The sequence below is a fragment of the Rhinatrema bivittatum genome, chromosome 3 (genome assembly GCF_901001135.1).
Source record: "Rhinatrema bivittatum chromosome 3, aRhiBiv1.1, whole genome shotgun sequence".
Taxonomy (NCBI): domain Eukaryota; kingdom Metazoa; phylum Chordata; class Amphibia; order Gymnophiona; family Rhinatrematidae; genus Rhinatrema; species Rhinatrema bivittatum.
The window spans coordinates 429,839,103-429,861,777 of record NC_042617.1 but is presented as its reverse complement, the minus strand read 5'-3'; the positions used below and the strand labels follow the sequence as shown (position 1 = coordinate 429,861,777).

The window sequence follows — 22,675 nt, the reverse complement described above, 5'->3', positions numbered from 1 at the left end:
ATTTATGCTGGAAGTGCCTACTATGACTGGCCACAGTGTTGATATTTAGCTGTCTAAAAGAGGACATTATTGCTTACTGTTTATAAATCTTTGATTCTTGCTCTTGTACCACAGTTGTTTGAGATATTTTCATTCAGTATCGTTAAGACTGAAGTCATGGATTTATTTAATTTTTTTAATAATTGCTAAAAGTTCTTACACTAAATTAAGCAAAAGGAAAGATAAAGGGGAACACTTGTCTAGTACCTCTATCTTAAAAAAAAAAAAGTAATCTAAAAGATTATTCACCAATAACGTTGCTGAAAGGGCCCCATATATCACATGTATTATTTGAACAAAGTATTTTCTAAAACCAAACCATCCTAAAATAAATACTATCACTCCCTAAATGAAAGCCTTTTCAGCATGTACTGAAATTGCTACAGCCAGATCTTCTACGTCTTTAGCTTTGTGAGGATATTACATAGTATAATGTGACACTGCATTATCTGTTTAGTAAAAACCCAAAGAATGATAGATCCATGTGGCTTAATCCTCAGGCCAATATGCTACTATACATTTCACATTCTACATTACTGAGTATTACGGCCTATCTCATTAATTAAGCAGTGGTTTACATCTGGCTTCTCCAATACTGTAACCATAGCATCAGTTTCACTGTGGAAATTAAACCTCAATAGAGTTGTTTAGGTTTGGGAGTCAGATTGCTATAATATAATAAATGGCAACTGAAAGACACAAATGGCCCATCCAGTCTGCCTAGCAAGGTTTTTAGGGCTGTAAATGTCACTGTCTGCAGTCTGTTGTCCCCCCCCCCCCCCCACACACACACACACACACACCCCCACCCACCTTCTGTTAAGGGTAGTAACTGCCCCTCTATGCAGGCTATCCCATACCTTCTCTTCAGGATTGTAACTGTTGCTCTGTGCAGTACAGCCACATTGACCTTTACTCAAGAGACAGCCTCCAACTTTCTCTAAGTCATTGCAGTGCACTGCCCAAATATTCCATATGATGCAAAAAGCAATGTCTCTGTGTAGTTCCTGCAGCCACTGCCACAGTTGTCTTCTATAGTGATAGTTTTATGCTGATGGTATACACTGTAACCCTCTTGCAGAGATTATAGACTTTCTCCTGCTACTATGTAATACCTCAAACAACAGCTAGGCACAGTCTTAGGGGCAAGACCTGCAGCAAAACAGGCGCTAGTTATGAGCACAGGTTTTGATTACTGTGCGTGGCTGAAGCTGCCGCTTCCACATGATGTAAAAAAAATTTTGCTAATGATTTGTGCATGTAGCTAAGAGCGTTAAGGCCCTATGTAATAAGCAGCCGCATCCGCACTCAAAATCTGCGCCGATAATCCGTGTACAAAAAGCGAGTGAGCGAGCGAACGTGTCTCCCTATTAAGTGAAAGTATGACCGTGGAAAGTATTTTTATTATTTCAAATAACTGCTGCAGAAAACATGGCAAATATTTTCATGGATGCTAATTCTCACTGGCATAGCAGCGAGATAGGTGTTCAGTTGGGCACCAATCTGGATGCTCGGCTGCCAATATAGGCACTCGGTCAGGAGGAAATATGGATGCTCTGGCACCCAGAAAGGTGCCTAGCAAATGTTGCTGCTCAGACACTGAGCTAGGAGCATAGTTGGTCATGAATCTATAAGATCGGGCACCCAGAAAAGCACCTAGCTAAGGTGGCCACTCGGAAGCAGAGATAGGCGCTCAGCTGGATAGTTTTCAGGACGCTTGGACGCCGACATAGGCTCCCCAAGTTGGCGCTGACACTTAACTCGTTCCCTGACAGTAGTGGTAAAAAATACCGCATTAAAAAACCCGCACTAGCATTAACGTGGCTCCCTGCATTGCTTATGATTACTTAATCGCCTCCTTTGCATGCCGTTAGCATGTATTCACGCAGAAAAAAACGCAGATCTGAAAGCGCATTTGTGCGCACTTTTTTCCCTTGCACAAAGCCCTTGTTATATCTGCGTATAGGGCTTTGTGCGGGAAAACGCACGTACAAACATGCGTACAGGTGCGCACAAACCCGCGTCAGCTTCGGCGTGCCTTATTACATTGGACCCTTAGTGAATTACTTTATTATTAAGTTTTGAAACAAAGACTTTCAGAATTTCTACCTTCCCTCTGGAAGGCTTAACTGCATATTGCTTCCAGCATTCCCCAGTAGAGGTCTCAAGAGTTCATAGCGAGCGATCCAGGCTTTGAACTCCATAGCCCCAGCTTCCAGAAGCCCCGCACCCTTTTCAATAGAAGAGGACTGGAAGTCTCATCTGCATACTGCTCCCAGCATCCCCCTGGAGAGGACTCCAGAGACCACAGCGAGTGATCCAGGCTTTGAACTCCACAGTCACAGCTTCCAAAGGCCCTGCAACCTGTACAGTAGATGAGAACCGGACTGGTCATCTGCATACCATTTTCAGCGCTGGAATTTCAAACCTTTCAATCCTTAGCGTGAATATCAACTTAATGGTGATTGAGGAGGATTGGTAAGTATAGCTTTCGGAAATTTGAGGACTTAAAAGTTTGGAGAGAGGTGAAACAGTAGCATCTACAAGGGTAGAAATCCGATGTGTGTTGGGTAAGTGTATAGTGATAGGAGTATTCTACCGTCCACCTGGCCAAAATGGTCAGTCAGATGATGAAATGCTAAGAGAAATCAAGGAAGCTAAACAATTTGGCAGTGCAGTAATAATGGGAGATTTCAATTACCACTATACAGAAACAGTTAATAATTAATGTGCAACGACCCACACTTGTCTCACAAAAAGACGTCGCAAAAGCCAAAATTTTTTTAAAATTTTTATGTGCATAGAATTTATCTCGAATTGTGGACCATCATACCACCCTTGGTTGATTCAGGCAGTAAGCCACGCTTTCAACCATAACGGGTCACATTTAATCATCGGTCCAATACAGTCTTTTGAATTACTTCAATTTTCTCTTTTATTAAATTTACTTTTTTTGTCGTTTTTTGTCCATTTATAATAAAATATTAGGGTAAATGTATTTGAAGCGGAATTGCCTTACTTGTGCGGAGCGCCGCCGCGCTTCCGAACTTTTGTCTTCACTTACTTGTACGGAGCGCCACCGCGCTTCCCAACCTTTGTCTTCAATGCTGCCGTGCTTTATAGGCGAAGATTACCGATTGAAGGTGCTCATACGACTAAGAGCTCCTGTAGTACGACGTACGTTTCGCGATTGTGCTGCTTCAGGGACTATGTCCTAATCGGAAAGTTGTAGTGTCTGGACTTGGAAAAGTGCAAGGTTAATTCCCGCCAAAATTGCTTCAATATTTAAATACCTTAATGTTTGCTTTCGTCTGATTCATACGGTGTTTAATGCCTATAAAAATGACAATAGATATGAAATCACATATATTTTTTTGCACTAGCGTTTCTCAACATAGAATGTGCACCTTCCAAATGAACTACACAATAAGCATGATTGTAGTCCTCTCTTACCACATTCAGTCGCCTAATCCTCTTACCGGCGTTCTACTGAATTGCCGCGAGATCTAGCCTGATTTTATAGAATCACCCAGCCACACCTGTGTATCTGATTTGACAGGTGAGCGGATTCACATACAGTGAATCCACTCTATTTCCTTGTTAAGTCCACTCTATTTCCTTGTTAAGGCCATTGGAAAATCCACCGTTGTTCACATTGTTGCAGTTTTTTAATTCGATCTCCCTTTCTCCAATGTGGGTGAATAATTTCTAAGATGGTCCATTTGATGTCAGAGAAATTGTGATTACAGTCTCTGAAATGTGTCACCAAAGGTTCTTCTATGCGCCCCGTGTTGATACAACATTTGTGTTCAGTCAATCTAATTTTGAACGGGCGTTTAGTCATGCCCACATAGGTAAGTGGGCACGGACAAAAAATGGCATACACAACAAAAGAAGATTTGCATGTTGCTTGAGGCAGAGGGATTGTCCGACCCAAATCATTTATGAATATATTGAAAAACACCTTTCCAAGTACAGATCCCTGAGGCACTCCACTGTTTACCCTTTTCCAATGAAAAAATTGACCATGTAATTGTACTCTGTTTCCTGTCTTTTAACCAGTTTGTAATCCACAAAAGGACATCGCCTCCTAGCCCATGACTTTTTAGTTTTCTTAGAAGCCTTTCATGAGGGCCTTTGTAAATGCCTTCTGAAAATCCAAATTCACTTACTGGTTCACCTTTATTCACATGTTTATTAACTCCTTCAAAAAAAATGAAGCAGATTTTTGAGTAAAGTCATGCTGACTGTGTTCCATTAAACCATGTCTTTCTATATGCTCTGTGATTTTCATCTTTAGAATAGCTTCTACTATTTTTCCCGGCACTGAAGTCAGGCTCACTGGTCTGTAGTTTCCCTTTTCATATATGCAATGACCTTCACCAGGTATAAGGGCTGAAAGCAACAGATCCCATTGAACACAAATATTCCACATGTTGATGTGGGTCACGGGAACCACATGCACCGCTGCCACCATATGTCCCAGGATAACTAGAATTTCTCAAGCTGGGACCTGGTCCCAGTGTAGTAGGATCTAGATTAGGGCTCAAAAGGCAGAATACCTGCTCCAGTGTCAGAAAAGCTCTTTCTTCTAGGGAGCCTATCCATGCCCCAAATAACTTGATTCTTCACGTAGGAACAAGGTTCAACCTTGTAAAGTTGATTAAGAACCCTAATGGCTGCAGGAGATGGATTGTCTTCTGCAGGCAGGCCAACACCCCTGCTTGAGAAGGCTCCCCTAACCAATCAGTTATCTAGACAAGGAAAGAAATTCCTGGCAATGAAGATGCACCACCTCTACTAGTAAGAATTTCGTGAAGGCCCTCAGGGCTGCTAAGAGCTCTAAAGCAAAAACCTTGTATTGGTAACGAGAGAAATCCAATATGAAATGGAGATACTTCCAATGGGAGTAATTTAAGGGTATGTGAGCATAAGCATCTTTCATATCCAGGACACACATCTAGTCTTCTACTTGAACAGCAGCAAGATGGTATAGAGGGAGTTCATTTTGAACTTCTCCCATAACAGGCTCTTCTTCAGTCTTTGTAAATTTAGGAGAGTCTTAATCCCCCTGACTTCTTGAGCATAAGGAGATAAGAGTAGAACCCACTGCCAAGCTTCTTGGAGGGAGGAAAAGAGGGTACCAATTATATTGCCCACTGTCTAAGAAGCAACACCATCTCAAGACTGAGCTGGGTCAAGTGAGAAATTGGATCAAAGGCCAAACAATGGTGTGTACTGGAGGATAGGAGAAGCATAAATGGTAACTAGGCTCCACAATTTGAGGACCCAATGGTACCTACTGATCTTCCACCCCCTTTTCAGAAAAAGGTGAATCTTCTGCCCAATCAGAGAGGCTGAGCCCTGAGGATCGAATCCAATCAAAAACTGCACCCAGGCTTGGGCTGGGTGCAGCGTTTGTGGCTGACGTCTCCCACGCTGATATTCATGAGCCAGAAGCTGCTACTATGGAAGTGCAGGTGTGCACGTTACCACTGAAACTGGCAAAAGGAGTGTCTCTGGAAGACAGAGCATTTAAAAGTGAAGTAAAGATGCCTAGAAGATGGCTGTTCAGGTCCTGTTTCCCTGACTGTGTCAAAGTTGTCCCTTTAACAGGGCACATCGGCCAACCTGTCATGAAAGTCCTCATAAAAGCAGTTAGCTCTCAATCAAGCCATCTGGCATGCTCTGAGAGCCGCTGGAGAAGATCTTGTTGTGGTATCAAATAATTCATACATCGAGCAGAGATGTTGGCACTCCTCCGCATCCAGATGACCTTGCTAATAATTTTCCTGCTCTCCATCCAGCAACTCTACCAGTAGTTTCAGCATATTGAGACAGTCATGTAAGTATTGCACCACATAGAATTGGTGGGCCGAGATGCAGGCATTGTGCTCTTTTACCCAAAATTATCCAGCAGTTTAGGGTTCTTACCCAGTGGGGTATTGGAGATGATTCTAGTCTTTTTAACCCATTATAATTCCAATTCCACCACCACTGATTGATGCTGTAGTTGAACTACACCAAACCATACGATGTTTTGTATTCCATTTCAGATCGTTTTTTTTTTTAATCTGTTTGTTCTTATTATCAGTCAAATAATACATATGTAAATGAGTGTATATCAGGACCCCATTAAAGACCAAGACTTAGGATTTAGCCTGGTCCACCCTTAAGAGACAGCCTAGAAGGGAATTCTGGTCCCTGAGAGTTTCCCTAAGAGGGGAATAAGAATAAGCCCAGAAGGGAACAAACATGGCCTGGGGAAAAGGAGAAGGCAGCTCCTATTGCAAGAATGATCTATTGCTGTAACCTTTTGATTTAGCACTGTGATACAAAACCAGTACAGGCAGCAGTGGGCGCTGCAAGAACGATTTAATCAGTGACAGCTTTCACTGATTCAGACAGCACAAGCTGTGCAAATCTGTATAGTCCGGCATACCCCTCTTACTCCTAATACCTGAAGTAGCCTAGGAGAAAACCTAGAGAAAGCAAATGTTGCTTACCTGTAACAGGTGTTCTCACAGGACAGCAGGATGTTAGTCCTCACTTATGGGTGACATAATCAGGATGGAGCCCAATCATGGAGAAATTCTGTCAAAGTTTCCAGAACTTTGACTGGCCCATACTGGGCATGCCCAGCATGGCACTAACCCTGCAGCCAGCAGGGGTCCCCCTTCAGTCTTATTTGATAGCTATAGGCAGTGCCGACAAAATAAAACAAGAAAACGTTATGAACCCAACACTGCGGGGCAGCGGGCAGGTTTCGTGAGGACTAACATCCTGCTGTCCTGTGAGAACACCTGTAACAGGTAAGCGACATTTGCTTTCTCACAGGACAAGCAGGATGGTAGTCCTCACATATGGGTGAGTACCGAGCTGAGGATGTCCGAACATGTACCAAATGTACCCAACGGCGTGCAACAGGCACAACAACTGGGGTGGAATTTGGTAGAGGGCATCCTGAACCCCACCTGGCAGACGGAAAGGGTGTTGGTACGTCACGTTGCAAAAAGGTTGCGCAAGACAGACTGGCCGAAGATGGAATCTTGTCTTCCGGCTTTGTCCAAGCAATAGTGGGCTGCGAAGGTATGGAGAGAGCTCCAGGTGGCAGCCCTGCAAATGGCACTGATTTTAGGTGTGCTACTGAAGTCACCATGGCCCTCACAGAGTGTGCTTTAACACGGTCTTGAAAGGGAATGCCTGCTTGCTGGTAGCAAGAAGATATGCAGTCCGCCAACCAGGAGGAGAGAGTCAGCTTACCCACAGGTTGCCCTAATTTGTTGGGATGGAAAGAGACGAATAACTGAGTGCTCTTCCTGTGGGCAAGCGTACAGTCTAGATAGAAAGCTAGAGCTCGTTTACAGTCAAAGGTATGCAGAGCCTGTTCCCCTGGATTGGAATGCGGCCTGGGAAAAAAGGTAGGCAGTATGATGGATTGATTAATATGAAACTCCGAAACTACCTTGGGTAAAAACTTAGGGTGAGTGTGCAGTACTGCCCGGTCCTGCAGGAGTTTAGTGTAAGACGGAGAGGTAACTAGGACCTGTAACTCACTAACCCTGCGAGCTGAAGTGATAGCTAAAAGGAAAATCACTTTCCATGTGAGATATTTCAGGTCACAGGAGTGAAGAGGTTTGAATGGTGGCTTCATGAGCCGACCAAGAACCAGGTTAAGGTCCCAAGAAGGGGCCGGAGGACGTAAAGGTGGCTTGATATGGAGCAAGCCCTTTAAAAATCGTGTTACGAGGGGTTGTACTGATATAGGAACATCCTAGACACCTTTATGGACGACGGATACCGCACTGACATGCATTCTGATTGAAGAGGTCTTTAAACCTGACTCCGACAAATGCCAGAGATAGTCCAAAAACCTTGGGATTGGACAGGAAAAGGGATCAAGGGACTGCGAAGTGCACCATGATGTTGAGGCTGTAAGCGACATGGCCTGGAGATTGGGATACCACAGCCTTCTCTGATCTTGCGTGATGAGTCCCTGGAAGTACAACTCTTGAAAGAGTGGAAACCAGATCAGTCTCGGGCTATGAGGATCATAGTCCCTCGGTTCTTTCACAGCTTCAGAAGAGTCTTTGTCACCAGAGGAATCTGAGAGATATAGAGTTGCAGTGACTGTGTCTATGAGAGGGGCAGAGAAAGAACATGAGAGTATGTATGGGGGGGGAGAGAGAGAGAGGGGAAGGGAGTGTGGGAGAGGGAAAGGGACTGTGGGAGAGGGAGAGAGAGAGAGAGAGGGAAAGAGTATGTGTGTGTGTGTGTGGGAGAGAGTGGAAGAGAGTATGTGTGTGTGTGGGAGAGAGAGAGTGAGAGGAAGAGAGTATGTGTGTGTGTGGGAGAGAGAGAGAGGAAGAGAGTATGTGTGTGTGTGGGAGAGAGAGAGGAAGAGAATATGTGTGTGTGTGGGAGAGAGAGAGGAAGAGAGTATGTGTGTGTGTCTGGGACTGAGAAGAGTGGGAGTGTGTCTTGGAGCAAGAGAGAGGGAGTATGAGTCTGAGATAAAGTGTGTGGGTAAGTGCAAGCACATCTGGTAGAGAAAGAGGGAGTGAGCGTGTGTGTGTTTGTGTCAGTAAGAGAGAGGGAGTATGTGTGTATGTCTGCGAGAGAGGAAGTGTGTATGTGTGTGTCTGGGAGAGTGTGTGGGCATGTACCGGGAATAGGGAGAGAAGGTGTGTGCATGTGTCTGGGAGAGAAAGGGAGAAAGGAAGTATGGGTGTGTTTGGGGGGGGGGGGGAGAGAGAGACGGGATGTGTATGTCTGATAAAGAGAGAGAATGAGGATGTGTATATGTATGTCTGGGATACAGAAGAGGAGCGTGTGTGTCTGGGAACGATAAAATACTAATGTGTGTGTGGAAAGAAATACGTCGAGTGAGATAATCAAATTTGCAGATGACACAAAATTGTTCAGAGCAGTTAAATCACAAGCAGATTGTGATAAATTGCAGGAAGACCTTGTGAGACTGGAAAATTGGGCATCCAAATAGCAGATGAAATTTAATGTGGATAAGTGCAAGGTGATGCATATAGGGAAAAATAACCCATGCTATAATTACACAATGTTGCGTTCCATATTAGGTGCTACAACCCAAGAAAGAGATCTAGGCGTCATAGTGGATAACACATTGAAATCGTCGGTTCAGTGTGCTGCGGCAATCAAAAAAGCAAACAGAATGTTGGGAATTATTAGAAAGGGAATGGTATATAAAACAGAAAATATCATAATGCTTCTGTATCGCTCCATGGTGAGACCGCACCTTGAATACTGTGTACAATTCTGGTCGCTGCATCTCAAAAAAGATATAATTGCGATGGAGAAGGTACAGAGAAGGGCTACCATATGATAAGGGGAATGGAACAGCTCCCCTATGAGGAAAGACTAGAGAGGTTAGGACTTTTCAGCTTGGAGAAGAGACGGCTGAGGGGGGATATGATAGAGGTGTTTAAAATCATGAGAGGTCTAGAACAGGTAGATGTGAATCGGTTATTTACTCTTTCGGATAATAGAAAGACTAAGGGGCACTCCATGAAGTTAGCATGGGGCACATTTAAAACTAATCGGAGAAAGTTCTTTTTTACTCAACACACAATTAAACTCTGGAATTTGCTGCCAGAGGATGTGGTTAGTGCAGTTAGTATAGCTGTGTTTAAAAAAGGATTGCATAAGTTCTTGAAGGAGAAGTCCATTACCTGCTATTAAGTTCACTTAGAGAATAGCCACTGCCATTAGCAATGGTAACATGGAATAGACTTAGTTTTTGGGTACTTGCCAGGTTCTTATGGCCTGGAAACAGGATGGCTGGGCTTGATGGACCCTTGGTCTGACCCAGTATGGCATTTTCTTATGTTTTCTTATGTTCTTATGATGTGTGTGGTTGGGAGAAAGAGTGGGAGTTGTGTGCACATGTGGTAGAGAAAGATAAGTGTGTATATGTCAGGGAAAGGGAGACAGATTGAGAGTGCCTTGTGAGGGGGAGAGAAGAATGTGTGTGTGTGCGTCAGAGAGTGAGAGAGAAATAGTGTGTGTGTGCCTGGAAGAGAGAGAGGGAAGGGGTGTGTGTGAGAGAGGAGAGAGAGAGAGGATAGGTGAGTATGTGTGTGTGTGTGTGGGGAAGAGAGAAGAAGTGTCCATGTGCGCTTGTTGGGAGAGAGCTTGAGAAAAAGTGCATGTATGCTTGTGTGTAGGGGGAAGACAGAGAGTGGGAGGTGTGTATGTGTCTGGGAGAGAGTGAGTGTGTGGGTGTGTGTCTGGGACACAAAGAGAGAGAGAGAGAGGTAGTGGGTATGTATAGGGAAGAGACAGAGAGAGAACATGAGAGTGTGTTTGTGTGTCTGGGAGAGAAAGAGAGATTGAGAGTATGTGTATGAGGGGGCGAGAAGTGGGTGTGTGTATTTGGGAGATAGGAGTGTGTCTGGAAGACAGAGGGAGTGTATGTGTGTGTCAGAGAGAGACACTTTGTGTGTGTCAGCATCTGGGAGAGTGAGAGAGATGGAGTGTGTCTATGTCTGTAAAAGAGAGGGATGGTGTTGTGTGTCTGGGACAGAGAGAGGAAGAGATATGGGATGTGTGTGTGTGCATATTTGGAAGAGTATGTGTCTGGGAGAAACAAAGTGTCTGTCTGGGGGAGAGAGAGAGGGGGGATGGAGTATGTGTTTTTAGGAGAGGGAGTGTGTGTGTCTGACAGAGAGGAGGGAGTCTGTGTGTGTCTAGGAGAGAGAGCGTGAGTGGGGTGGTGTGTGTTTGGGAGAAAGAGAGGAAGTGCGTGTGTATCTAAAGTAGAGAAAGAGTGACAGAGACAGGGAGTGTGTGTATCTAAGAGAGAGAAGGGTCTAGGATAGGAATAGAGAGAAAGGGGATGCCGATGTGTCTGGGAGGGAAAGAGCAATACAGGGAGGGTGTGTGCCTGTCTGTGTCTAGGGGAGAGTCAGAGAGTGTGTGTGTGAGTCTGGGATTGAGAGAGAGAGAGAGAGAGAGAGAGAGAGTGTGTGTGTGTCTAGGATTGAGAGGGAGTGTATGTATACCTAGGAGAGAGGGTGGGGGACTGTGTGTGTGTCCAGATCAGAGAAAGCAAATGTTGCTTACCTGTAACAGGTGTTCTCACAGGACAGCAGGATGTTAGTCCTCACATATGGGTGACATCACAGGATGGAGCCCAATCACAGAAAACTTCTGTCAAAGTTTCCAAAACTTTGACTGGCCCCTACTGGGAATGCCCAGCATGGCACTAACCCTGCAGCCAGCAGTGGTCCCCCTTCAGTCTTATTTGAATTCTACAGGCAGTGCCGAAAAATAAAACAACAAAACATTACGAACCCAATACCGCGGGGCGGCGGGCGGGTTTCGTGAGGACTAACATCCTGCTGTCCTGTGAGAACACCTTTTACAGATAAGCAACATTTGCTTTCTCACAGGACAAGCAGGATGGTAGTCCTCACATATGGGTGAGTACCGAGTTGAGGATGTCCGAACTTGCACCAAATGTACCCAAAGGCGTACAACAGGCACAACAACTGGGGTGGAATTTGGGAGAGGGCATCCTGAACCCCACCGGGCAGGCGAAAGGGTGTAGGTATGTCACGTTGAAAATAAGTTGCGAAGGACAGATTGGCCGAAGATGGAATCTTGTCTTCCGGCTTTGTCCAGGCAATAGTGGGCTGCAAAAGTATGGAGAGAACTCAAGGTTGCAGCCCTGCAAATGTCAGGAAGCGGCACTGATCGTAGGTGTGCTACTGAAGTCGCCATGGCCCTCACAGAGTGTGCTTTAACACAGTCTTGAAATGGAATGCCCGCTTGCTGATAGCAAAAGGATATGCAGTCCACCAACCAGGAGGAGAGAGTCTGCTTTCCCACAGGCTTTCCCAACTTGTTATTTATTTATTTAATAAAATCTTTTTTTTTTTTCTATACCGTCGTTAGGGTGGAAAGAGACGAACAATTGAGTGCTTTCTCTGTGGGCAGCTGTACGGTCTAGGTAAAACGCTAGAGCCCGTTTACAGTCAAGGGTATGCAGAGCCTGTTCTCCTGGGTTGGTATGGGGCCTGGGAAAAAAGGTAGGTAAGTATGATGGATTGGTTTAGATGAAAATCAGAGACTACCTTAGGTAAGAATTTAGGGTGCGTGCGGAGTACCGCCCGGTCCTGCAGCAGTTTAGTGTAAGGTGGATAGGTAACTAGAGCCTGCAATTCACTAACTCTGCGAGCTGAAGTGATAGCCAAAAGGAAAATCACTTTCGTTGAGAGATATTGAAGTTCACAAGAGTGAAGAGGCTCGAAAGGCTGTTTCATGAGCCGACCGAAAACCAGATTAAGGTCCCAAGAAGGGGCTGGAGGACGTAATGGAGGCTTGATGTGGAACAAGCCTTTTAAAAAGCATGTTACAAGGGGTTGTACTGATAAAGGGACATCCCCGATACCTTTATGGAAGGCGGCTACCGCACTGACATGCATTCTGATGGAAGAGGTCTTTAGACCTGATTCTGACAAATGCCAAATATAGTCCAGAAATTTCGGGATTGGTCAGGAAAAGGGGTCAAGGGACTGAGAAGAGTACCATGACGTGAACCTTTTCCATTTGTAAGAGTAAGATTTTCTCATGGAAGGCTTTCGTGAAGCAATCAAGACACGGGAAACTGGATCTGAAAGGTTAAGTGGTTGAAGGATTAACCTTTCAACATCCATGCCATCAGGGACAAGCCTGGAAGATTGGGATGGTGTAGGCACCCGTCATTTTGAGTGATCAGGAGCGGGTCCTTTCCCAAGGGAATGTGCCTGCGGATGGAGAGATCCTGAAGAATTGGAAACCACACTTGGCATGGCCAGTGAGGTGCTATCAGGATCATGGTTCCCTTGCCTGACGTAACTTCACGAGAGTTTTCGAGAGAAGAGGAAGTGGAGGGAATGCATAAAGCAGACCGGTTGCCCATGAGAGGGAGAATGCGTCTCTGGGCTGAGAGTGTTCGTTGCGAATGAGAGAGCAGTAGTTGTCCACTTTGTGGTTCTGAGGGGACGCAAAGAGGTCTATCTGAGGATATCCCCATTGTTGGAAGATGGAGTTCGCTACCAAGGGGTTGAGAGACCAATCGTGCGGTTGAAAGACGCGACTCAGCTTGTCTACAGGCACATTGTCCACTCCTGGCAAGTAGGTGGCCCTGAGGTATATCGAATGGGAGAGGGCTTCTGCCCAAATCTGCGCAGCTTCCTGACACAGAAGGAAGGAGCCTGTGCCTTCCTGCTTGTTGATGTACCACATGGCCACTTGGTTGTCCGTCTGAATTAGGATTACCTGATTTGACAGGCGATCCTGAAAGGTTCTGAGAGCATATCTTATTGCTCGAAGCTCCAGGAAATTTATTTGGTGTTTGGCTTCCTCTGGAGACCAAGAGCCTTGTGTCTGCAGATCAGCTACGTGGGCTCCCCACCCGAGGTTGGAAGTGTTGGTGGTGAGAATGATTTGAGGATTCGGAACCTGAAAGGGCAATCCCTGGAGGAGATTGGTCTGATTTTTCCACCAGGCGAGGGACAGACGGAGTGAGTCGGTGATGTGGACAATGGTCGACAGAGGCTGAACAGCTTGAGTCCAGTGAGACCTCAGAGTCCAGTGCATGAGTCTCATGGCCAAACGGGCCATTGGTGTGACATGGACTGAGGACGCCATGTGTCCCAGGAGGACGAGAAATTGGCGTGCAGTCGCATGGTGTTGAAACTGCAGTTGGTGAGCAAGAGACACGAGAGTCACTGCTCGTTGTCGAGACAGGAAAGCCTTTACCTGTAAGGTGTCCAAGTCTGCCCCAATGAACGATAAGGTTTGAGATGAGACTAAGTAGGATTTGTCATAGTTGACGAGAAACCCTAACGAAATTAGAGGGTGTAAGGTTAGACTGAGGGACGACAGAGCAGCTTGCTGAATGGAAGCCCTGATTAACCAGTCGTCCAGATAGGAGTAGACGTGAACACCTTGTGTCCTGAGGAATACTGCGACGACCAAGAGACATTTTGTAAAGACTCATGGAGCCGATGCTAGGCCAAACGGAAGCACTCGGTATTGATAGTGCTTGAGGCCTACTAGGAATCTCAGGTATTTGCGATGAGCTGGACTTATCGTAATATGAGTGTATGCGTCCTGGAAGTCCAGAGAGCAGAGCCAGTCTCTTCTTTGTAAAAGAGGTAGAAGCGAGCCCAAGATGACCATCTTGAACTTTTCTCGCTGGAGGTACTTGTTGAGGGCCCGTAGATCTAGAATAGGACGGACGCCCCCCGATTTTTTGGGGATTAGAAAGTACCGGGAATAGAACCCTAGGCCTTGCTGAGAGTGTGGAATGGGTTCTATTGCTCTTGACTGGAGAAGGAGGGAGACCTCTTGATCCAGAAGAATGGAGTGGTCGGATGTTCTCCATGTCTGCAGAGGTGGGGAGACCGGTGGCAGGGCGAGAAAGTTCAGATGGTAACCCTGAGCAATGATTGCCAATATCCATTGGTCGGATGTGATTGAATGCCACATGTTGTGGAAGTGACACAGTCAACCTCCCACTGGTATGTGCGGCAGAGGAATCTGGCTGCTGCTCTCCAAGTGGAAGTCAAAAATATGAAGCAGGCCCCGGCTGGGGAGCTGCTTGTGGTTTTTGTTTTCGGGTTTGGCGAGACTGAGGTTTTTGATAAGGTCTCGTAGCACGGGATCTGGCTAGTGGCGGGTAGGATTTTCTTGGACGGTAGAACGACTTCTTAAATTCCTTTCTAAAGGGCTGCTTTGAGGAGAAGTCAGAAGGCATCAAAGAGAGCTGTTTAAGGGTCTCATGATGGTCTTTTAATTCGGCCACCGTCCGTTGGATCTGTTCGCCGAACAGATTATCTCCTACACAAGGCAGGTTGGACAACTGGTCTTGCACTTCTTGGCGAAGGTCAGAAGACTTGAGCCAGACCCACCATCTCGCTGAAATGGCAGCTGCAGACACTCTGGTAGAGATGTCAAAAATGTCATAAGATGTTCTGATCTCATGTTTGCCTGCCTCAAAACCTTTGCTTACAAGGGTTTGTAGTTGGTCTTGGAATTGCTGAGGCAGGGAGTCTGAGAAGTCCTGTATCTGCTTAAAGATGACCCTGTTATATTGGGTCATATAAAGCTGATAGGCAGCAATTCGGGAGATGAGCATAGCCCCTTGGAATACTCGGCAACCAATATTGTCTAGGAATTTCTGTTCCTTACCAGGAGGGGTAGGACGAGTGAGGTTTTGACCTTTTTGCCCTCTTTTGTGCAGACTCTACCATGACCGAGTGGTGATCAAGTTGTGACTTCTGAAAACCTGGGGCTGACTGTACTAAATAAGTAGTGTCAGCTTTCCTGTGTACTGGAGCAATTGTTCCTGGATTTTCCCAGTTCTTTTTGAGGAGATCAAGAAGAACCTGGTGGCCGGGAATAGAGGTTATTACCTTGGGGGCATCCAGGAATTGGAGCAACTCCATCATCTGGTGCCTATCATCCTGTTCCGTCTGCAATTGAAAAGGAACCAATTCAGCCATTTTCTTCACAAAGTTGATAAATGAGAGGTCCTCTGGAGGAGAAGTTTTCTACTCTCAGTGGGTGAAGGTGGTGAAGGTAAGTCATCGGTGTCTGATGAGGTATCATCTCCCCAGGTATCATAAGGATCAACACCCTTTCCTCTAGGAAGTAGAGGGGGACAGGGTGGTTGGATACCTGAATTTCCTGGTCTAGGCTCCGAAGGAATCGGAGGAATTATCGGAAGCACCAACGATGGCATCGAAGGCACCGGTATAAGCATCAATGGTATCGATGGATGACTCGGTGGCGCCGATGGACGTATCGGCACCGATGGTTGGATCGGTGGCGAGGGACGTATAGGCATCGATGGCTGAGGCATAACTCCGGATGGAGGAATGCAGAACGGTGTTTCTCCTCCCGATGACGCTGTCAGTGGGGAGGGCATCGGAGCCATCGGAGACCCAGGATCCATCGATGGAAAGGCGGCCATTAGGGCTTCCATCCTGGATAGCCAGCGCTGCCGGAATCAGGTTGATGATCGGTTCCAGTCGGTGTTGGTGCCGGAGGAACCTGAAGACGTTGCATCACCTTGTCGATGGCCTCCTGAACCATCCGGTCCAGTTCTTCTCGGAGACCCGGAGCAAGTAGCCCCGGCTCCAGAACAGAAGGAGGCAGAGGCATAGCCGGAGGGACCACCGTTAAAGGCGGAGTCGCGGCTCCCGATCCCCGATCGGGTGAGGGTTGCCTCGGAGACCCGGTCGCAGGAATGGTCAGTGCTTTTCCTGGACGGGGCCTTCTTCGACAGTGGCTCGGACTATGGTGAGGTCGATGATTTTGCTTCCTCGATGGTCCGAGTCTTACGGTGTCGATGGCGATGTTTCTCCCTTCGATCCCCTCGATCCTGAGGGGGAGTAGAGGGTGTCGATGGCTGAGAAGTCGTCAATGCCAGTCGGTCACCGGTCGGTGGTCGATGATGGTGCTGGTTCCGACGACGTCCATGCAATGGACGGAGTCGGGGTTTGAGCACGGAAGAGAAGTTCGACCGCACGACCCTTCGGTGTCATTAGGGCACATTTGGTGCAGGTCAAGACATCGTGCTCGCGTCCTAAACACAATCCACAGACTTTATGGGGGTGTGTGATAGACATGGTGCGGGTACAGTCCGGGCACCGACGAAACCCCGACGCCATGGCCATGGAAAAAATGTAGCCACGGTACAGTCGACGGCCAGTAGGCCGTGAAGGCCAAGCTCGACGGTAATCAACGGGAAACAGGTAAAAACTTACCGGAGAACCGCGGACTGAGAAAAATTAGAGGAGCGACCCCTGTGGGGCAATTTAACTTGTAGTAATTCCGTGAGGAAAATTCCTTTCAGGAATCTCTTCAGAGCTCCTTTACCGCGAGGCTACTGCTGCGCGGAAAAAAGAAGACTGAAGGGGGACCCCTGCTGGTTGCAGGGTTAGTGCCATGCTGGGCATGCCCAGTAGGGGCCAGTCAAAGTTCTGGAAACTTTGACAGAAGTTTTCCGTGATTGGGCTCCATCCTGTGATGTCACCCATATGTGAGGACTACCATCCTGCTTGTCCTGTGAGAATAACAGTGCGAGCGTGTGTTTATCAGGGCGAGAGAGAGAGAGAGAGAGAGTTTGTGTGTGTGTTGTGTGTGGGTCAGAGAGAGTTAAGGGGTGTGTATGAGTGTGACTGGGTCGCAGACTGCGGGAGTGTGTCTTTGTCTAGGAGAGAGTGAGGAAGTGTGTGTTTCTGGGGAAGAGAGAGACGTTTGTGTGTGCACGCTTGATTGTCTGGAAGAGAGAGAGGGAGTGTTTGTGTGTATGTCTGGGTCAGAGAGAGGGAGTGTGTGTGTTTGGGAGAGAAAGTGTGTGTCTTGGATTGAGAGAAAGAAGGGGCTGTTTGTGTGTGTGTGTCTTGGAGACAGTGAGAGGGGGGAGTCTGGGTGTGTTTATGTCTAGGTTAATGAGAGAGCGAACATATATCTGGGAAAGAGAGAGGGCGAGGGAGTGTGTTTCTCTGTCAGAAAGAGAGAGAGAGTGAGCTGGCTTCCCACACACTCTCTGCACTGGAGTTGACAGTTGCGTTGACTCTTTCCAATCGGTATCCTGGTCAATGGCTGGCACAGACTACACCCTAACCAAAGCAGCAGGACTCCTGGTCTTATGAACAAAATTGCTCCACTCAGATACAACTGATGGCACCTTGGCATGCTGCACAAAGTGTGATTGTGCCTTGGAGTGTGAGCTCAGCACAGAGGACATGCATGATGTCTTGGTTGACCCTGAAACCAAGTAAAACAAATGATTGGTAACACAGGAATCTTCCATGCCATGAAAAATGAAGGGACCTGCATCAGAGAGGCTATCTTCCACCTAGGTGAAAAATTAAGACAGTATTTTGTAGGGGACAATTTTCAAAATAAACAGGCCAATACAGAACGGTGTGCTCGGCCGAGCACAACGTTAGCCACCGTTTAGTCGCGCGTTTTCGACATGCTATTTTTACCCCTTATACAGTAAGGGGTAATAGCGCGGCCAACCCCTCCTAAACTAATAGCACTCATCACATGCAAATGCATATTGATGAGCCTATTAGGTAGTCACCCGCAGTACAGAAAGCAAAATGTGCGGCCAAGCCACACATTTTACTTTTAGAAATTAACTCCTGCCAAAGGCAGGAGTTAATTTCAGACGGCACCGGGCAAGTGAACAGAAAAGCAGAAAAAAAACTGCTTTTCTGTACACCCTCCGACATAATATCATAGTGACGCTCAATTTTGCCGGCGTCAGTTTTCCGAACCCATGGCTGTCAGCGGGTTTGACAACCGATGCCGGTAAAATTAAGCGTCAACTGTCAGACCCGCTGACAGCCGCCGCTTCCGCCAATAAGGAGGCGCTAGGGACATGCTAGTGTCCCTAGCGCCTCCTTATTAGCGCGGGCCCTAATTTAAATACTGAATTGTGCACCCAGGAGAGGTGCCTGGGCGCACGTTGGGAGAGCGGGTGCTCGCCTCGGAGTGCCGGCTCTCCCACGGATTTTACTGTATGTGAGTAGGTGCAAGGTGCTTGGGTCCTTTTTCCTGCTGACTTTGCACTAGTTCTCAAAGAGAAAGCCTAAGCATATTTTACTTTCCCTTTGGATACTGTCCAAGTAAAATGTATCCACTAAGACTTAAAACTGTATTTTCCAAGATTTTTTCACTGAAAAATTATGCTTTTAATTTTGAAATGTAATATTACATGTATTATTGCCTCCCCTTACTTAATCTCGCCTCTGATCTCAGCTACTTTTCCTGTGGATAAAAGCAGGCACTTTGTTGATCACTGTGTATACTTTTACCTGCATACAGGGTGGGCAATTTTCAAACAGCCTATTTACCTGGGTAAATAGTGATTTATTTGGGTAAATGGCTTTTGAAAATTACCCTTGCAATGAGATAATCTTGAGAAACAAGTTTGTGTAAACAAAGAATGTAAATATATGAATAAAGGCTACTAATAAACTGTGAATTGTTATATATTACTTACCTTAAATTACTTTCATCCATGCACAGTACGTAATCAAAAGAAAGGAAATCGTCTTTGGTAACCTAGCAATTAAAACATACTTAAAATTACAACTATGCTAACTTCTGAATTGCACAAGATGGAAAAAGAATCAGTATTTCAAAAAATACTTAGTATAACAAACATTCCCTGTACAGCCACCTGGGTTCATCTCCCCCTATCAGCAGATGGAGACAGAGAAAAAAATCTCGCTGACAACGTATCTAAGCAACCATGCCACCTGCAGTTCGTCAGTATTTCTCTGACTCCAGCAGATGGTAGAGGTTGTTAATCCTGCAGTTGACTCATTTTTTTCAGCTAATTTTTTTCTTTTGAGCCTTCCTTCTGGGGGTTTCTTTTATCTTTTAGAATCCTTAGGGTTCTTCCCTGTCCAGTTGAGGCGGCCGAGCTGGGGGTTTGTACCCTTGTGTGTGCTTGGTCTGGGCGTCCGTGAGGTGTAAATCTGGTTGTCCAGATCCCTCCCTTCATGAGGCCACTGAGGCGGCTGCAGGCTCTTTACAATACTTTTTTACAAGAATGTTTGGCTATTTTTGCCTATTTTTCAGGACAAGTTGTTCATTTTTAACTAAAGCTAATTAAAAAAACAAAAAAAAAACCCAACTGTTTGCACTGGAGCACTGCTCTACAGGTGAGCTACTTCCTCCCCTTAGGTAGGAGCTTTTTGTGGGGCTCTGGCTGTTTGTTTGGGGGATCTTTTCTTCTGTCATGGTGAGTACCTTCAGAGAAAGGATTTTAATTTTATCTCTACCTTATGGCTCGCGGCAGGGCATGCCATTCAAGTGGCTGATTCTTCCTGGCTCAATAGATCGGGTATGCGCTAACTGTGCCGACGGTGGGGAGGGTTCGTCAGTGGCTCCTTCTCCCGCTAAACAGCGTTGAGAATCGTTGTCTTTTGGACCGGCTGCAACTTCTTTTTTACCTCACCCGGCAGGCGCGGGAATGGCGGCCATTTTGGATTTTGCCGCAGCAGTTCCTGCATCGCCGGGGTGGGGGAGGGTCCACCATCTCTGTCTCCGGCCCGTTCTGGGTTGGGGAAAGGGCAGGGAGGAAAGCTCTGGTTTGCCTGTTTTTCAACCAGACTATGCTGGTTTTGGTGCAGGGAGGCTTTTCTCCACAAACTTTGTTTTATTACTTCATGATGCCTATATGGCAGTGGTTCTCAACCCTGTCCTGGAGACCCCCCCAGCCAGTCGGGTTTTCAGGATATCCGCAGTGAATATGCATGAGAGAAAATTTGCATACACTGCCTCCATAACATGCAAATTTTTTCTCATGCATATTCATTGTGGATATCCTGAAAACCCAACTGGCTGGGGGGGTCCCCAGGACAGGGTACCGAGGAGTGGACCAGCCGACCATCACTGCGAAGGCTTGCCACCCGGAGCGGACTGGGCGTTACCGGGCCTACCAAACCACCGTCCCCGAAAGGACTGAGACCAAGACTGCTGTTGGTTGGAGTTTTGGCGAAAGGAAAAAGCAGGTGGCCGGGATGTCAGAGGTTTTTGGCCCCCACGAAACCAAGATCTGGAGCCAAGTGACCCTCTAGACTTTGGCCTGTCCTCAGGCAAGCAGTGTACTTTATTCTCACCGAGAAACTGTATCAGGTCCTCCAGCTCCTTACCAAACAGCAGTTTGCATTTAAAGGGCGGATATCCCAGCTGGGACTTGGAAGAGACATCTGCAGCCCAGTTTCGCAACCATAACAGACGGCGAGCTGAAACAGCAGAAACCATGGACCTGGCTGAAGTCCGGAGCAAGTCATGAAAAGCATAGGCACTATAGGCAATGACTGCCTCCAGACGCCCCGCCTGGAGGTATTCCTCCCCAATAATGCCTCGTTGGCTAGCAACTGCTGGACCCGGCGAAGGCCTGCCCACAAGGCAAAATTGCTACACATAGCCGCACAGACCCCAAGTGCTGAGACTTCGAAAATTTTCTTGAGCTGGATTTCCAGCTTCCGATCCTGCAAGTCCTTAAGGGCCGTTGCACCGGTAACCGGAATGGTGGTCCTTTTTGTGACAGCTGAAACTGCCGAATCCACTTTGGGAAGTCGGAGGAGCTCTAAGGCCTCCTCTGGCAGAGGATACAGCTTATCCATGGCTTTGGCTATCTTCAGCCCTAAATCCGGGGTATCCCACTCCCGAAAGAGTAAGTCCGAGGCCGAAAAATGAAAAGGAAAGGAGGAAGGCGGCCCCCGCAAGCCCAACACAACCGCATCCGTAGCCCCCAGCCGAGACTTCCTGGGAGGTCTCAATACCCAGTTCTCGTAAGATGACAGGGATGAGAGGGCCTAACTCATCCTGATGAAAAAGCCTGACTTTAGGATCATTGCCATCCATCCCATGAGCCCCACGCAGACCTCCCCCGTGTGGGGTCTGTCTCTCCTTCAACCCCCCTCGGAGGCTGGGAAGGTAAATGCGGATCCTCCGGATCTTCAGATTCCGAAGAAGTAGCCGAGACCTCCTGAGGTGCCTCAAACCTCAGAGGTCTCTGCACCTGTGAGCGACCTGTCTCCTTCACGCGTTTCACCTTCTTCTGTGGCCTGGCTGTAGGGTCCGAAAATCCCGAGGCATCTCTGCCCCTCTTCTTGCCTGATCTTCTGGGTTTGAAAGCTTTGTGCATCAAAAGCACAAAGTCAGAATTAAACGAAGAATCTGAGGAAGTATCCGAAATTCGGGGCCGGCAGGGTTCCGAATGCGCCGGAGACAGTCTGAACCCGCATGACGACTCTCGGTAGGGTCGCGGAGGTTCCCTCTCCTCCTGAGAGGCACAAGGCACAAAGTCCTTCTTTGGATAGCCAGACGCGCACGGCGCCACAAGCTTTACACGCAGCTCTCCTCGGCATGGCCGAATACTCACACTCCTCAACTTCTCTTCAGCACCTCCTGACAACGGCGCGGCGAAAACGTCACGAGGGAAGCCCGAAGGGATTGAAGGAAAAGGAGAGCCCAGAAAAAGACAAGGAAAAGACAAGAATTGGCCACTGTTGGAAACAGGATGCTGGCCTTGATGGACCCTTGGTCTGACCCAGTATGGCATTTTCTTATGTTAAAAACTTTTTTTTTTTTTTTTTTACACTTGTCTGTCTCCATCTGCTGGAGAGGAGGCAAAACCCAGGAGTCTGGACTGATCCGGGTATGTACAGGGAATGTGCTTTTGAAATTGCAGTTTGAAACCATGGATTCATCTCTTAAAAAGTATTTTATATCAAGTCATTTCTATTGAAGAAGAGGAAGTTTAAAGTAAATATTTGTGTGTTAACGCCATATCAATCTGAACAGGGATTCTTTGGAGTGACTACCGGTCCTAACCACAAGGGTCTTGAAGCTTTGCTCCCCCCACCCCTCCAATTCAGCATGTTTTGTCAGGTCTCAGGAGGTTCTCTCGTCTTATCTATGAGCATATGGTTAATGGGGGAGGTCCTAGAAGTATCCAGCAGTCTGGATGGCACATTTGGTCTTTTTCTGCTGTCATTTCTATGTTTTTGAACTATGTATATTCAGGGAACATGATTGGCATGACAATTGCTTCATGTGCTGCCAATGTAATACA

General features: G+C 46.8%; 1 protein-coding gene across 2 annotated transcripts in view; it reads right to left on the bottom strand.

The window, feature by feature from the left end:
• ACP1 (acid phosphatase 1) overlaps window positions 1-22,675 on the bottom strand; it is a 168,694-nt gene that overhangs the window by 56,732 nt on the left and 89,287 nt on the right. For both annotated transcript variants that reach the window (XM_029595779.1, XM_029595778.1), the window contains exon 4: window positions 19,085-19,146. In XM_029595779.1, coding sequence (XP_029451639.1) covers window positions 19,085-19,146 — 62 coding nt within the window. The remainder of the gene's footprint in view (window positions 1-19,084; window positions 19,147-22,675) is intronic.